This window comes from Spermophilus citellus (assembly GCF_964194105.1).
Source record: "Spermophilus citellus genome assembly, chromosome: 17".
NCBI classification, from domain to species: domain Eukaryota; kingdom Metazoa; phylum Chordata; class Mammalia; order Rodentia; family Sciuridae; genus Spermophilus; species Spermophilus citellus.
The window spans coordinates 31,504,443-31,519,990 of NC_138199.1; the positions used below are offsets into that span (position 1 = coordinate 31,504,443).

General features: G+C 39.5%; 2 protein-coding genes across 3 annotated transcripts in view; one reads left to right on the forward strand and one right to left on the reverse strand.

Annotated features, from left to right (window-relative positions):
• The window catches only part of SUPT6H (SPT6 homolog, histone chaperone and transcription elongation factor), a 34,815-nt gene extending 29,832 nt beyond the window's left edge, over positions 1-4,983 (reverse strand). Inside the window, exon 1 of one of the 2 annotated variants that reach the window (XM_081272961.1) lies at positions 4,846-4,983. The gene's annotated coding sequence lies outside the window, so the exon portion shown is untranslated. The remainder of the gene's footprint in view (positions 1-4,845) is intronic. The other variant, XM_081272962.1, reaches the window with a different exon arrangement.
• A 292-nt stretch (positions 4,984-5,275) lies between these two features.
• Positions 5,276-14,571, forward strand: SDF2 (stromal cell derived factor 2). The gene is made up of 3 exons (XM_081272972.1): positions 5,276-5,467; positions 10,450-10,646; positions 13,762-14,571. The coding sequence occupies exons 1-3, from the start codon at positions 5,317-5,319 to the stop codon at positions 14,047-14,049; spliced, it is 636 nt and encodes a 211-aa protein (XP_081129098.1). The 5' UTR covers positions 5,276-5,316; the 3' UTR covers positions 14,050-14,571.
• The last annotated feature ends 977 nt before the right edge of the window (positions 14,572-15,548 follow it).

Consider the following 15,548-nt stretch of genomic DNA (forward strand, 5'->3'; position numbering starts at 1 on the left):
TGGGGTGGCGACATAGGAGGATTAAATGAACTCTAGATATGGTAAAGGGGAAGGAGGGGAGAGGAGAAGGAATGAGAGTAGGAAAGATAGTAGAATGAGATGGACATCATTACCTAAGTACATGTATGAAGACACCAATGGTGTGAGTCTACTTTATGTACAACCAGAGATAAAAAATTGTGCTCTTCCTGTCCTGGTGGGGTTCACTATCTATCTCAAAAACTTATAAATAAATAAAGTTATGACAGAACATGATTGGGGCTTAGGGATATAGCTCAGTGGTACAGCATCCCTGGGTTCAATCACCAGCATCACAAAAGCAAAGTAAAAAAACAAAACTCCAAAATTAATGCTGTATTAAGCTATATACTAGGAAGATGAGATCAATGTGAAGACAGATATTGGGGAATACCTCAGGAAAGATGATGCCTGAGTGAAGAATTAAGTCTGGAAAAAGGAAATATGAGCAAAAACTTGTGCTTGATAAGACAATAGCCCCCAAATCTGTTGTAGAGTTTAAACTACAAGATATTTCATATTCTGCATTTTCTTTTTTTTTAATATTTATTTTTTAGTTTTCGGCAGACACAACATCTTTGTTTGTATGTGGTGCTGAGGATCGAACCCGGGCCGCACACATGCCAGGCGAGCGCACTACCGCTTGAGCCACATCCCCAGCCCTCATATTCTGCATTTTCTGAGCAAGAGTCAAGGCCTTTTTCAAAGGTATTTATGAGTGAATACCAACTTGGAATGTAAAAACCCAAAAGTTAAAGTTTCAAAGCCTACCTAAGTTCTTTTAATTTTTTGTACCAGGGATTGAACCCAGGGGTACTTAACCACTGAGCCACATTCTAGGCCTTTTTTTAGAATTTCGAGAGAGGGTCTAAGTTGCTGAGGCTGGCTTTGAATTCAAAATCTTCTCGTCTCAGCCTCCCTAGTCATTAGGATTACAGGCATGCTCCACCATGCCTGGCTTAAGTTCTTTTAAATCTAGGATTTAGAACTGTTAAACTAATATGTTAAAATACAAAAAAGTTAATTTTGTTATTTTTAACATGCACATCATATTTTATAGGAAAATATGTTTTAGAATCTTTTCAATTTTATTTTTTTTAAAGAGAGAGAGAGAGAATTTTAATATTTATTATTATTTATTTTTTTTTAGTTATCGGCGGGCACAACATCTTTGTTTGTATGTGGTGCTGAGGATCGAACCCGGGCTGCTTGAGCCACATCCCCAGCCCCAATGATAATCTTTTCAATAAAAAAGCATTATTGTCAATATTAGTTTCTAATATTGATAATTTTAAAATAGCATTTATCACTTTTCTTTCCATGTTTCCTTGGGGAACATGAAAAGTGCAAAAGAGGAGCAGAAACAACAACAACAAAAAAAATGACATATATAACCAGATTCAGAACCCTTGCAACACAGGGAGGGAGAACAGTTACTGAGCCTTGTGCCACACACATTGTTCCTGCTCTAATGTAGGGGCTGGCAATCTTTTTCTCTATTAGAGCCAGAACTGCCTTGTAGCATAAAAGCATACAGATAGTATGTAAGTGACTAGACTGGCTTCATTTGACTCACATGATTTTGGTGACCATTATCCATAAGTACAGGTCTTTAAAGAATTGATGTTGAAAGTACCATGGCATCCTCCAACAGTGGAACCTAACCTGGTTTTGAGGCAGTGCCTTCAAGCAAAGACCTTAAGAGTAAGGAGTGAGGGGGTAGGGCTCAGTGCTCAGTGGCAGAGCACTTGCCTAATGTATTGTGAGGCACTGGGTTCAATCCTTATCATCACATTAAAAAAAAAAAAAAAAAAAAGAATGAGGAGTGAATTAACTAGAAAAATTTATTTTTTCCAGAGGGGAATTGGCAAGGGAGTAGTGGGGTAAAGGAACTTTCCAATGTAAGCCACGCACTGTGGCAGGAACAGAACAGGGCTGATATGACTGGTAATAGGGAGAATGGTTCATGAGTCAGACATGAAGACACAGGGATCTCACCATCTAAGGATTTTAGACTCCATCCTTAAGATAACAGGAAGATAGCTCAGTGTCTAAAACAATTAATTTACTTGCTAATTCTATGAATACTAAGAAGAAAATATATACAACTCACCTATGAGGAAAGTTTAGTTATGCTGGGATGTGAAGAATGGGTAGGATATAAAGCATACAGAGCCAGAGTGAAGGGGAGCCAGTAGAAAAAGTGAGCAAGAACTTGATATCTGGCAGCTAATATTCTAAAGCCAATGTGACTAGGGAATGGGAAAGGCAGAAGAATATGGAGGAGGAGGGAAATGTTTAAGCAGGGAATAAAGGCCATGGAAAGCCACTAGAGCTTTAAATAGGAAAAAGACAAGATCTGACTTGACAGGATCCTGCTATATGGGAAATGGATTGGAGGGGGATTTAAGTGGGAACTGGGAAAACTGAGGATACTACTGCAGTAGCCAAGGTAAAAGATAATGGCTTGGAATAGGGCAGTAGCAGTGAAGACAGAGGATAGAAAACAGATTTCAGGTAAAAGTTGCAGGAATTATTGAAAGGCTGGGAAAAAGGGGTAGTAAAGACGAGTTAAAGATGAGTCTCAGAGTTCTGGCTTTGGTGTAACCACATAGTTGGAGCACTACTTAGTAAGATGGGGAATACCAGATTTGGAATGATGGGAAGATCAGAAGATCAAAATTTATATTATATTAACATAACTAAACTAATATAATTAAGCAGGCATTATGACATTATGATTCTGGAACACAGAGAGAAGACTAGAAATGAGAAATCCAACATTTAGTCATTACATAGAGAGAAAAAGTGGCTAGCAAAGGAGACTGAAAAGAAATAGCCAAAGGGGTGGGGGGCAGAAATTCCAAGAGAAATTGTCAATGAAGCCAAGAGAAGAGAAATTAAAAATGGAGAAACTGTTTTGAATATTCCAGAGATTGAAGAAGATGAGAACAAAGTATCCACTGGATTTAGCAACATAGAAGTCATTGGCAACCTGACAAGAGCAATTTCAATTGCTGGTCAGAAAAATAGATTGGTGTAGCCTGAAGAAAGAATAAAAGGTGAGTTGGCACAGGTAGAAATCTGGTCATGAAGGAAAATTTTAAAAATTAGGATGGGGCATTTGAGAGATACCAGAATATAAATTGTATTCTTAGGGAAATAGTTTTATGGAGAGGATTTGGTGGTTGATTGTATGGAGAATAATAGAGAGGAAAGAAGCCAAGGATTACCCATAGGACTGATAGTGGCGCTGTTTATTGAGATGAAGAATAGAAGCAAAGGAAAATTTATTTGCCTCCAAGATCAGATATTACCACAGTAGGTAGGCTTTCTTCTCATGGAAGAGGACTTCACAGTAGAAAAAAGTAAAATTAGACTATGTCTCTAAAGATGTTTTCTTTTTCTGGAACTGGGGATGGAATCCACAGGCATCTACCACTGAGTTACACCCCAATCCCTTTCATTTTTATTTTTGAGACAGCTCTAAGTCACCCAGGTTGGACTTCAACTTGGGATTCTCCTGTCTCAGCCTCTTGAGTAGCTGGGATCACAGGTGTGCACCACTGCATGGGCCCAGACTATACCACTTTCTGATGTGACTAATCTCTTTAAAAAGATTAAAACATTTCAAGAGTAATGCTACACTAATCTAATCTAGTAGCCTAACCAAAAAAAAAGGAAAAAAAAAACTGAATAAAAGTGAGCTTGTGTTGATGGAAAGGAGACTAGTCATGGAAAAGGGTCCTAAATTCACAACTGATTTGGGAGCAATCATGCCTTGGTAATGAAAACACTGACGACTTAGGCCAGGCATAGTGGAATAGGCCTGTAGTCCCAGCTACTTGGGAGGTGAAGACAGGAACATTACTTGAGCTCAAGAGTTGGAGCCAGCATGGATAACATATCAAGACCCCATCTCAAAATAAAACAAAAAAGCAAAAACAAAGAAATACTGAAAACTTAGAAACTGGTAAATTTTGAATAAATCAAACTTTTTCACTTAAGAAAATTTTTACTGAATAAATTTAATCAAACAAAATTACTAACACTCTGGTGTATCTTATTTCTTTGCTACGTATGATATTACACTGAAATTCCATGGAAGTCTTTCGGAAAGCTTAAGTGTCCTTTTTAAAGGAATAAGTATCCGTTCTTGTGAGAACCCAGGGAAACAAACTGCTCAGAGTGCTGGAGAAACAGGCAAAAATGCAGGATAGAGTTTTGACTTAACGGCCAGTCTGATGTTTATGGCAGGTGCTGGCAAATGTATGGGGAAATGAATCTATTAAGAATGAAGGGATTCAGTACTTCCACAAGATCTCTGATCTTTAGAAAGGGATCAAGGATGCAGCCATTTACTTAAAGTTCTGACTCTATTATTCAACAATACGGGAAGAGCTAGAATTTAGCATAGCATGTCTGATGGCTGAGCTGTTTAAAACCTGGTAGGAGAGACACATTTCTAGGACAAACAATTCTTTCACCTGATCCAGGTTAGAAGCCCTAGTTCCCTTCCATTCCTAATTCCCTCGCGTGGCCCAGTTTTTTGAAACTACGGAGACAGATGGGATCCCAGGAAGCCTGTTGATTCAGTAGGCCACCCAATTCCCGGGTTCAGGATGAGAAGGCTTTGAGAAAGGCATTGAGACTCAGCAACTACTCTGCTATCCTCTCCCCTTCCTCGCAGAGAGCAGGGAAGGCCGCCGCCCCCCCTTCTTCCCGCAGACGGGTCCCCAGAGCCTCTTCCCTTACGGGAACAGGCCATAGGAGCCCGGTTCCGCACCTGACCCATGCAAGAAACACAATCTCCGGTCTGAACACTACCTGCTTGAAGCCCGCCGTTCCTCTGATGCGAAAAGCCCCCACTGAGGAAAATGGAGTCGTCGAACCGAGACTGGGAAAGGATAGTAAGGACCCACCACACGACCCCTCCGCCGCCACCGCCGCGGCTGCTGCGTCAACGTGCTACGTCACTTCCGGCTCCCTGTCACTGGGAGTGGGCGGGCTGTTCCTACCTCTTTTCTACCGGGTTCTCTGGAGTTTCGACGGAGGATGCGAAAGCTACCAGGTAGCGTTCAGGAAGGCAGTTGCCAAAGAGTCCCCCAAACACAGCAAGGTGATCAACATCAACCTGAACCGGGGAGCGGAGTGGGTTCCTCAGACCGCTCTAGCCAAATGAACCATAAAGATCAGATCAAGGCTTCTTCCGCCTCTCAATAATTCCGCCTTCATCTTCCGGTTCCGGGGAGGGGCCAAATTTTCTTGGAGGATTAGGGACGCTGCGATTCACTTAGGATGGCTGTTTTACAGCTACTGTTGTTTGGGGGTTTGTGGAGCGTTGTGGGGGGGTCCAGTCTGGCTGTCGTTACTTGTGGATCTGTGGTGAAGTTACTCAATACGCGCCACAACGTCCGGCTGCACTCACACGACGTGCGCTATGGGTCAGGTACTGCCGGGGACCCGGTTTGGGTGGGCTGGGGAGGCCGGGTAGATTCTGAAGGGGGCGGAGCCTCGGAGACTTAGGGGTCCCCTGGGGAGGCTCCTGAGGTCCAGAGAGGATGAAAAACGGAGTTGTTCTAAGGCCAGTTTCATCGTAATACCAGCTTCTATTTGGCAAGCTAAGTGCCAGGCAAATCGATGTGTCCTTTCTTTTGTTTTTTTAAACCACAAAACTACATCTCCACCCTTTTTATTTTCGATTTTGGGGCAGGGTCTCACTAACTTGCCGAGACTGGCCTCGATTTTCTGCCACAGCCTTCTGAGTCGCTGGGATTACAGGCGTGCGCTACCATTCTCGGCATTTTTTTTTTCTTTTTCAATTTTTTAACATTCCAGTGAGATAGATGCTATTGTTATCCTCGTTTTCAGGTGAGAAAATAGACTCAGAAAAAATTAAATCTCTTGTTCAAAGCCTTGCAACTAAGTTTGATCCAAATCAGTTAAGATTCAAAACCTTTCAACTGCTTTTTTTTTTTTTTTGGAGTGAGGGTACTGGGGATTGAACTCTGGGGCACTCGGCCACTGAGACACATCCCCAGCCCTATTTTGTGTTTTATTTAGAGATAGAATCTCATTGAGTTGTTTAAGGCCTCACCGTTGCTGAGGCTCCTGTCTCAGCCTCCCAGAGCTGCTGGGATTACAGGCAAGCGCTAGCTACCGTACCCAGCCTTTCCACTACATTGGGTTGTCACTAGTTTGGGAGAAAAATGATATAAAAAATTATAGTAAGTGCTATATCTCTGAAGTTTTAAAGTCCAAGAATTTACTCTTTGATTACATCCCTCTGTCTTCTAGCTCACGTTGTCCTATCTTTTGGTCCCTTTTTACTCAATCTTAACTTCCTTTTAAAAAAGCAGAGGGGTGTGGTGGTACATGCGGGCAATCCCAGCTACATAGGAGGCAGAAGCAGAAGGATTATAAATTTGAGGCCATCCTGGGCAACTTAGACCTTGTCTCAAAATAAATTTTTAAAAAGGGCTGGAGAAGTAGTTCATGGGTAGAGTACTAGCCTAGCATGTGAAAAACCCTGGGTTTAGTATTGCGATTTAAAATAATAATAACACCAAAACAAACCCCCCCCCCAAAAGAAAAACCCTTAAAGCAGTTACAGACATTGTAGAGCAAACTGCTTTGCTTTTTTTTGGGGGGGGGGGATGGGGGTAGTGCTGGGGATTGAACTCATAGCCTTGCAAGTACTAGTAAACACTTTACCACTGAGCTAAGTCCTCAGCCCAGGAAACTGCTTTTTGCTATATGAAATTAAAATATTTGATAATCAGTTACTTATGGGTCCATTCATTCAGGATAGATTTAATAAGCCCCTACTGTGTGCCTGATATTGTTCTAGATGCAGGAGATGCAATAGTGAATCAATCAAGTTACAAGGAAGACAATAAAAATAGATAAATAGAATTTCAAGGACTGGGGAATTAACTCCAATGGTAGAGCACTTGCCTAGCATGCACAAGGCCCTGGGTTTGATCCCAGCATTAAAAAGGAAAAAAGAAAAACAAGTTATTATTTTTTTTTTAAAAGAGAGAGTGAGAGAGGAGAGAGAGAGAGAGAGAGAGAATTTTTAATATTTATTTTTTAGTTCTCGGTGGACACAACATCTTTGTTGGTATGTGGTGCTGAGGATCGAACCCGGGCCGCACGCATGCCAGGCAAGCGCGCTACCGCTTGAGCCACATCCCCAGCCCAAAAAAACAAGTTATCTTAGATGCGTGATAAGCATCTAAGATAACTTGGATGACTGATGCTTGTTCATTCAGTGATGAAGGAATTCCCTCAGATGGATTAATCTGTAATTCGTGTTTCCCAAAACATGTCTGACCAGTTTGATTAGGGAAGGAACTGAGTTGTTATTATTGGGATGTCTTAATAATCCTAGCAACCATTCAGTTAATACTCATTTTGTGTCAGGTGTATTGCTTTTTAAAATTTTCTTTTTATTTTTTGGTACCAGGGATTGAACCCAAGCGGCACCACAGAACCACATCCCTAGCACTCCTCTTTTTGGGGGGTTGGGGGTACTGAAGATTGAATTCAGGGGCATTTAACCACCGAATCACATCCCCAGCCCTAGTTTGTATTTTATTTAGAGACAGGGTCTCACTGAGTTGCTTAGCATTTCATTGTTGCTGAGGCTGGCTTTGAACTTGTGATTCTCTTGTCTCAGCCTCCTAAGCTATTGGGATTACAGGTGTGTGCCTCTATGCCTGGTAGGAGATGCAACAGTGAATCAACCCTTTTTTATATTTTATTTAGAGACAGGGTCTTGTTGAGTTGCTTAGGGTCTTGCTAACTCACGATCCTCCTGCCTCAGCCTCCCAAGTCACTGGGATTAGGCATTTGCCACCATTCCAGGCTTAATGCTTTTTAGTTTTATATGATTCTCTGCTTTAGATCTACTGAATTAAAATGGAGGTGATGAGATGCCTAGCATAAAAGTCTGATAGTTTCAGAACCTGGTTCAGTCTAGAGTACAGAAGGATCTCTGCTGAATCTGAGATACAAAGTTATACAACATTGTTGAATGGTGATGGTTGAAGAGTGATGGGAGTAGATGAAATTACCCAGGATGACTATGGTTCTTAATATAAGAATTACTTGAGGGCTGGGGATGTGGCTCAAGCGGTAGCACGCTCGCCTGGCGTGCGTGCGACCCGGGTTCGATCCTCAGCACCACATACCAACAAACATGTTTTGTCCGCCGAGAACTAAGAAATAAATATTAAAAATTCTCTCTCTCTCTTTAAAAAAAAAAAAAAAGAATTACTTGAGAAACTTGTTAAAGATACAAATGCTTTTGTCCTGACCCCCAATTAAGAACCTCTAATACAAATAGATGAGGTCTATGGGCTGGGGTTGTGGCTGAATGGCAGAGTACTTGCATAGCACATGTGAAGCAATGGGTTCAGTCTTCAACACCACATAAAAATAAATCGTTAAAAAAAAACCAATCACACACTTTTTTTCTTTAAAAAAAAAAAAGTTGAATAGAGATGAGGTCCAGTTATAGAATTCTGGATAATCTCAAGATTTAGGGATTGTGAGAGGAAAAAGTGGGTTGAATAGAAAGTGTGAAAGGTAAGAAATAAAAAGTAGATTATGATTTAGTAAACACTGTTGTGCATACTGAGACAGCAAAAAGGGAGTTTAGTTGCCTGCCCTCCTCCTTTTTTTTTTTTTTTTTAAGATGTAACAAAGTCATAACCAGGTTGAAAGAACCCTGTGGAGTGGAGCTGATAGTTTGTTGCATTTACTCAAAGGAGAAGTACAAGGCACAGTGTTACACAGTAAAAGGGAAATATCAAAAGCTTGTGGTTAGGCAGGTCCATGGATCTCAAGGCAAAGCTGGGAGGTGCAGGTGAGAGTATTTAAGGTAAGTATTTGGGAAATATGAGATGCCTTCAAAGAAGGGTTGTACATAAGGCCTAGCAGGGGGGAAAAAAATCCCTAGAGTTTATTAGAGAGTAGCCTGTTTGGAGGAACTTGACAGAAAAAGCTGGAAAAAGAAAGATGTCATTGGGCTGGGACTGTAGCTCAGTGGTAGAGCGCTTGCCTAGCACGTGTGAGGCCCTGGGTTTGATCCTCAGCACTACATAAAAATAAATAAATGGAATAAAGGTATTGTGACAAAAATTCTTGGAGTGGGGGAAGATATCCTTATTGTGGGATGTACTGTGATGGAGTGACTGTTAGTTCTAAGATCAGGTTTCCTAGGTTCAGCCCCAACCTTGTTAGAATTGCATAACCTTGGGCATACTAGTCAGCCTTTCTAACACTCCAACATAAACTGAAGATGATAATAATTCCTATCTAAGAGAATAGAGGCATGTATTAAATAAGAATATTCAAGCAAAGGACTTGGATTAGTGCCCGATACCTGGTAACTGCTCAGGACATATTAGGTACAAATTATTATTTGTATATATTTCCTTTTTATTTTTTAAATTGGACAGCATGCCTTTATTTGTGTATTTATTTATTTTTTAATGCAGTGCTAAGGATTGAACCCAGTACCTCATACATGCTAGGCAAGCGCTCTGCCACTGAGCTACAGCCTAGCCCTCCTTTTTATTTTTAAGTCTATATAGCTACTTTTTTCTTTTTCTTTTTTTGGTACTAGGGGTTGAACCCAGGGGTGCTTAACCACTGAGTCACATCCCTAGCTCTTTTTATTTTTTATCTTGAAACAGTTTGCTAAGTTGCTTAGAACCTCATTAAGTTGCCGAGGCTGGCTTTGAACTTGTGATTCTCCTACCTCAGCTTCCTGGGCTGCTGGGATTACAGGCGAATGCTGCTTTTCCTGGCTGTAGCTACATATTTAACTCAGTGCCTTTTAACCTGCAGAATTGTACCAGTTAAGGCAGGATTAACCAAATTTAGATGTCCTCAGAGTAATTTTATAATGTACTGATAGACTACTTAACAGGAGTTTCAGAATTATTATGGCTTCTTGGATTAAAGTTGATGATATAAAGTCATTTTATTTTAATTATAAAATATAAAAAATTTTATTGTAATGCATAGTAAGCATTGAAAATATTACAAACATGTTAAAATTATATACTTAGATACCTGACATATATTTGGGATTATCCAGTCTAGTACATACATGTAAACATTGCCTATACTTAAAAAAACCCTCACATATTTGTGGATTTGTATCTAATTCTTTTGATGCAAATTCTTGGAATTTTTTGATATGGCACTCCTTTAAGTATAATATATGATAATTAAAACTACAGTATATGAACATTTAATATTTTCATAAATATTTTAATGTCATAGAAAAAATATTACCAGCTATAATGTTCCCTCCCCATCCCTCCTGCCAGTTTTATGACACAGAGCACATTTTTAGGGCCATAGAATTAGGTTGAGTTTACTTGCTCTCTCTTTTTTTTCTGTTTTTGACTGTAGGTAGTGGCCAGCAGTCAGTGACAGGTGTAACCTCTGTGGATGACAGCAACAGTTACTGGAGGATACGGGGGAAGACTGCCACGGTGTGTGAAAGGGGAACCCCCATCAAATGTGGCCAGCCCATCCGACTGACACATGTCAACACTGGCCGAAACCTCCATAGTCACCATTTTACTTCACCTCTTTCTGGAAACCAGGTGAGGTGGCATCTAATGGATCACTTTGCTCTGCAATACTTGATTCTCTTGTTTGAGCTCCTGGTTCTTAACCCTTTCCTTTCCAGATGTGAATGTTCTTTTCTGCAGACCTGGAGAAATGACTTTCATAAGTGTGAAGAAGGTTATTTCTGGCCCCATGGAAACTTTGCATCTAGATAAAAGTCAAGAAATGGAGGGAACAGAGAATAGTTATGAATTAAGTTCTGATAAATTCTGCAGTAAACCCAATGTTTCCAAACTTGCAATAAAAATGATTATTATTTAAAATTTTTTTTAGTTATAGATGGACACAGTACCTTTATTTTATTTATTTTTATGTGGTGCTGAGAATCAAACCCAGTGCCTCACAGGTGCAAGGCAAGTGCTCTACCACTGAGCCACAACCTCAGCCCCAAAATGATTATATTTTTAATGATGCTAACTAACCACAATGGGAAAATGAATTTTTGCCACTTTTTTTCCCCCTGGTGCTGGGGATGGAACCCAGGACCCTTCCGCATGCTAAATTGTGCCCTAACAATGAACTACACACATAGCCTCTCTACCACTTTTTTAATCCTTGAGCTTTCAGGGGATATAAACCCCTTAATGACTTCTTCCCTCTGGCACCCCCCCACACACCTCACATAGTATTAGCTATGAGCACCTTACCTTAATAAGGTACAGTTGCTAGAATTGATGAAATAATATTGATACATTATTTCAACTAATGTACATAGATTATTTTAGTTTCCTTTTTATCTAATGTTCTTTTTCTGTTCCAGGATACCACATTATATTTAGTTGATATATCTTGTTAGGATCCTCTTGGTTTTGACAGTTTTCTAGCTTTCCTTGTTTTTGATGACCTTGACAGTTTTGAGAAGTGCTAGTCAGGTGTATTGTTATTGCTCCTCTTTTGGAATCTGTCTGACGTTTTTGTCATGATGAGACTGTGTTTATAAAGGGTTTTGGGAGCAAGGTCACTGAGTTAAAAGTGACATTTTCCTCACATACTATAAAGGATACCTGTTATCTATGTGATTTAAAAAAATATATTTATTTTTTGGTTTTAGGTGGACGCAATATCTTTATTTTACTTTTAAGAGCACTAAGGATCGAACCCAGTGCCTCATGCATGCTAGGCAAGCACTCTACCACTGGCCACAACCCCAGCCCTATATACATGATTTTTGATTGCTGATATTGACCTTGATTACCCAACTATAGTAGTGTTCTAGTGAGTTTCTCCTGTAAAGTTACTCTTTTCATTTAGGCCAAGACAGTAGAATTGCATGTTGATAAAATAAGTCCAGTCTACAGTTGGAGTAACTACATAATTTATGTGGGATTTTTCCATATGGAGGTTTTTGTCTCTTTTCCCCAGTTTATTTATTCATTTATGTCAGTATGAACTCTTGGATTTATATTACATATTTTTTACAATATTATTGTCTTCACTTTGTTGCTCAGATTATTCCAACTTTGGCTATTGGGGAATCTTCCTGTTGTCTGTTATATCTATTTGACAGAATCTCATTGTGTGTGTGTTTTAAAGCACTTGCTTATAACTTTCTGGCACTAAAAGATGCTTCAGGATCATTTTGCTTATTGCTTGCCCCACTCTTAGACTCCTTATTTCTCCTCAGAGCCCTGTTTCCCTTCATTGGAGAATGGTGTTAGAACTAAAATCTAGACTTTATATGAGCTTATTGCTTTACTGGGATATTATTTCTTTTAGGTCTTCTTAGCAGACAGCAAAGAAATACATGTGTGTATACTAACTCATACGTCTACACATATATACTGATATATTTAGCCATCTGTGTATTGTTAAACATGAGCTCTTATTGATACCTCCAACTCTAATCCATTACTACATTTATCATTCTAGCATGTTTATTTGTAAATCCCTGCTGCAACAGAGAGGTACCAGGCTTCCACCATCCACCATCCATTTCCTTCTTCAGTTTCCATATACAAGTATAGTTTTAGAATTGTTAACTGGAACTCCCATGGGATACTTATTTTATCAAGTAAGTGTTCTGTGTTTAAGGTAGTTCCTTTTGTCTTTAGTTATATAGATTCCATTTTCAAAGTTCTGCTTTTTATTATCTAAATTATATAGTTATTAGTGTACATTTAAGTCAGATGTTTCTGAAATAAATTTTTTTTTAATCATCATTGTGTAGAAACCCTAAATATTTGGCCTGCAGGAGAATGAGATTTCATTGAGGAAAGGAATACAGGGAACCTGCTATGTTTTGTTCACTTAATATTTATTGGGCATGGTGGTGCACACCTATAATTTTAGTGACTTTAGAGGCCAAGACAGTAGAATTGCATGTTCAAGGACAACCTGGATAACATAGCAAGACCCTGTCTCAAAATAAAACATAAAAAGGACTTGGGATGTAGCTCAGTGGTAAAAGGCCTGTGGGTTTAAACTCTAATAGCAAGAAATAAATAAAGCCAAGTAACAACAGTTATATAAGGGCTGGGGATGTGGCTCAAGCGGTAAGGCGCTGGCCTGACATGCATGTGGCCTGGGTTCGATCCTCAGCACCACATACAAACAAAGATGTTGTGTCCGCCAATAACTAAAAAAATAAATAAATATTAAAATTCTCTCTCTCTCTCTCTCTCTCTCTCTCTCTCTCTAAGAAACAAAAAACAAACAAACAAACAAAAAAAAACAGTTATAAAATATTTTAATAGGCCAGGTATAGAGGCATGTGCTTGTGGTCAGCTACTTGGGAATCTGAGGTAGAGGGATTGCTCAAAACCAGGGGTTTGGGTCAACCTGGACAACTGAGCAAGAACCCATTTCTAAAGAAATAAAAATGTTTTAACGACTATAATAGAAAATAAAAGGCAATATGATACTAATTGCAAATTAAGTGTTTGAACCATAATTTTATGGCAACTAATTTCTTTTTCTCTTGCATACTTTTTGTGTTTTTTTGGGTTTTTCCCCCCGCAGGTTTATTTTATTTTTTACAACACTAGAAAGACTGTCATTTGTTACAGCCTTATTTTTCTTCCCAGTGTCTCCTTCTACTCTTCAAGCCTATGTGTCAGCCATGCTAATGTTGCCACCTTCTGTGTCTTCCAGGAAGTGAGTGCTTTTGGTGAGGAAGGTGAAGGTGATTACCTGGATGACTGGACAGTGCTCTGTAATGGACCCTACTGGGTGAGAGATGGTGAAGTGCGATTCAAACATTCTTCCACTGAGGTATTGCTATCTGTCACAGGAGAACAATATGGTCGGCCCATCAGTGGACAAAAAGAGGTGCATGGCATGGCCCAGCCAAGCCAGAACAACTACTGGAAAGCAATGGAAGGCATTTTCATGAAGCCCAGTGAGTTGTTGAAGGCGGAAGCCCACCATGCAGAACTATGAGTCCAGAGGCTCTGAGCTGCTTTCACCACACAGTGTTCATAGACATCTGCTGCTTCACCGTGGGATCCCTGTCACAAGTACCCTGTGTAGCAGCCATGTCCCCATTGAGATGAAGATGACAATAGAAAACAGTGGTAGTGTTTGGAAGCTGTAGCCCTTTGCATCTGAATTGGTTGTATTCCCAAACTTGGGTCAGTCCTGAGCAGAGGACTTGTTGAAGGTGCAGGTGCTTTTTATTCATACTGGTTTAAAAAAAAAAAATACTAAGGGAATTTCCTCTTAGCTGGGAAAGTTTTACTCCTCAGGGGCTTGGCATCATGGATTGTTTAATGACTCCTCTTTTTTCTTTTTCAGTGCTAAGAATTGAACCTAGGGCCTTGCACATGCTAGGCAAGTGCTCTAGCATTGAGGGAGACCCCCAGCCCACATCATGATGTTCATGTGTATGACTTTTCCCCTCATGTGTGTGACTTTTCCCCTATTTTTCTTTCTCCAAAATGATTTTAAAAAATTCTAACATTTGTCACTGTGTTGTTATTTACTAGGTGTGCTATTTATTGAATTGCTTAATCCTTAAGTCCCAAGATTCTTTGAGATGCTAGGAGTCTTCAATATAGGCCATTCACTTTTTTCCAGGTGCCTCATCTTTATTAGATTTTTGACTAATTATGGCTAAAGACCGTCAAAAGAATACAATAATACAATACATAATATGTAGCTGATGAAGGGCTGGTGTTGCGACTCAATGGTAAAGCACTTGGTTAGCACGTATGAGGCACTGGGTTCCATCCTCAGCACCACATAAAAATATTTAAAGTTATTTTATAAAAAAGAATATTAAAAAAATCAGTCACTAATGAAATGTTTCACTCTGAATCTTATTGCAAGTGCAAAAAGAAAAAAGGCATAGGAAGTAGAAAAAACCAATATTGTATCTCTTACCTCATTTCATCTTCACTAAAATGTTACAGGATAGATATTTTTTTTTGAGAGAGAATTTTTTAATATTTACTTTTTAATTTTCGGTGGACATAACATCTTTTTATTTTATTTTTATGTGGTGCTGAGGATTGAACCCAGTGCCCTGCGCATGCCAGGTGAGTGCGTTACCGCTTGAGCCTCTTCCCGAGCCCTATTATAATTTTTTTAAAACTTTTTTTTAAACATTTATTTTTCAGTTGTAGTTGGACACAATACCTTTATTTTATTTACTTATTTATTTTTATGTGGTGCTGAGGATCAAACCCAGGGCCTCGCACGTGCTAGGTGAGCGTTCTACTGCTGAGCCACAATCCCAGCCCTAAATATTATAATTTTACCAATTTACAGAACAGTGAGTGACAATTGCCTGAAATCTTTTGTGTGTGTGTGTGTGTGCGCGCGCGCGTGTGTGTGTGTGGCGCACACGCCTCGAACTGAATTTTTTTAAATATATATTTTTTTAGTTATATATGGACACAACAACTTTATTTTATTTATTTAATTTTATGTGGGGCTGA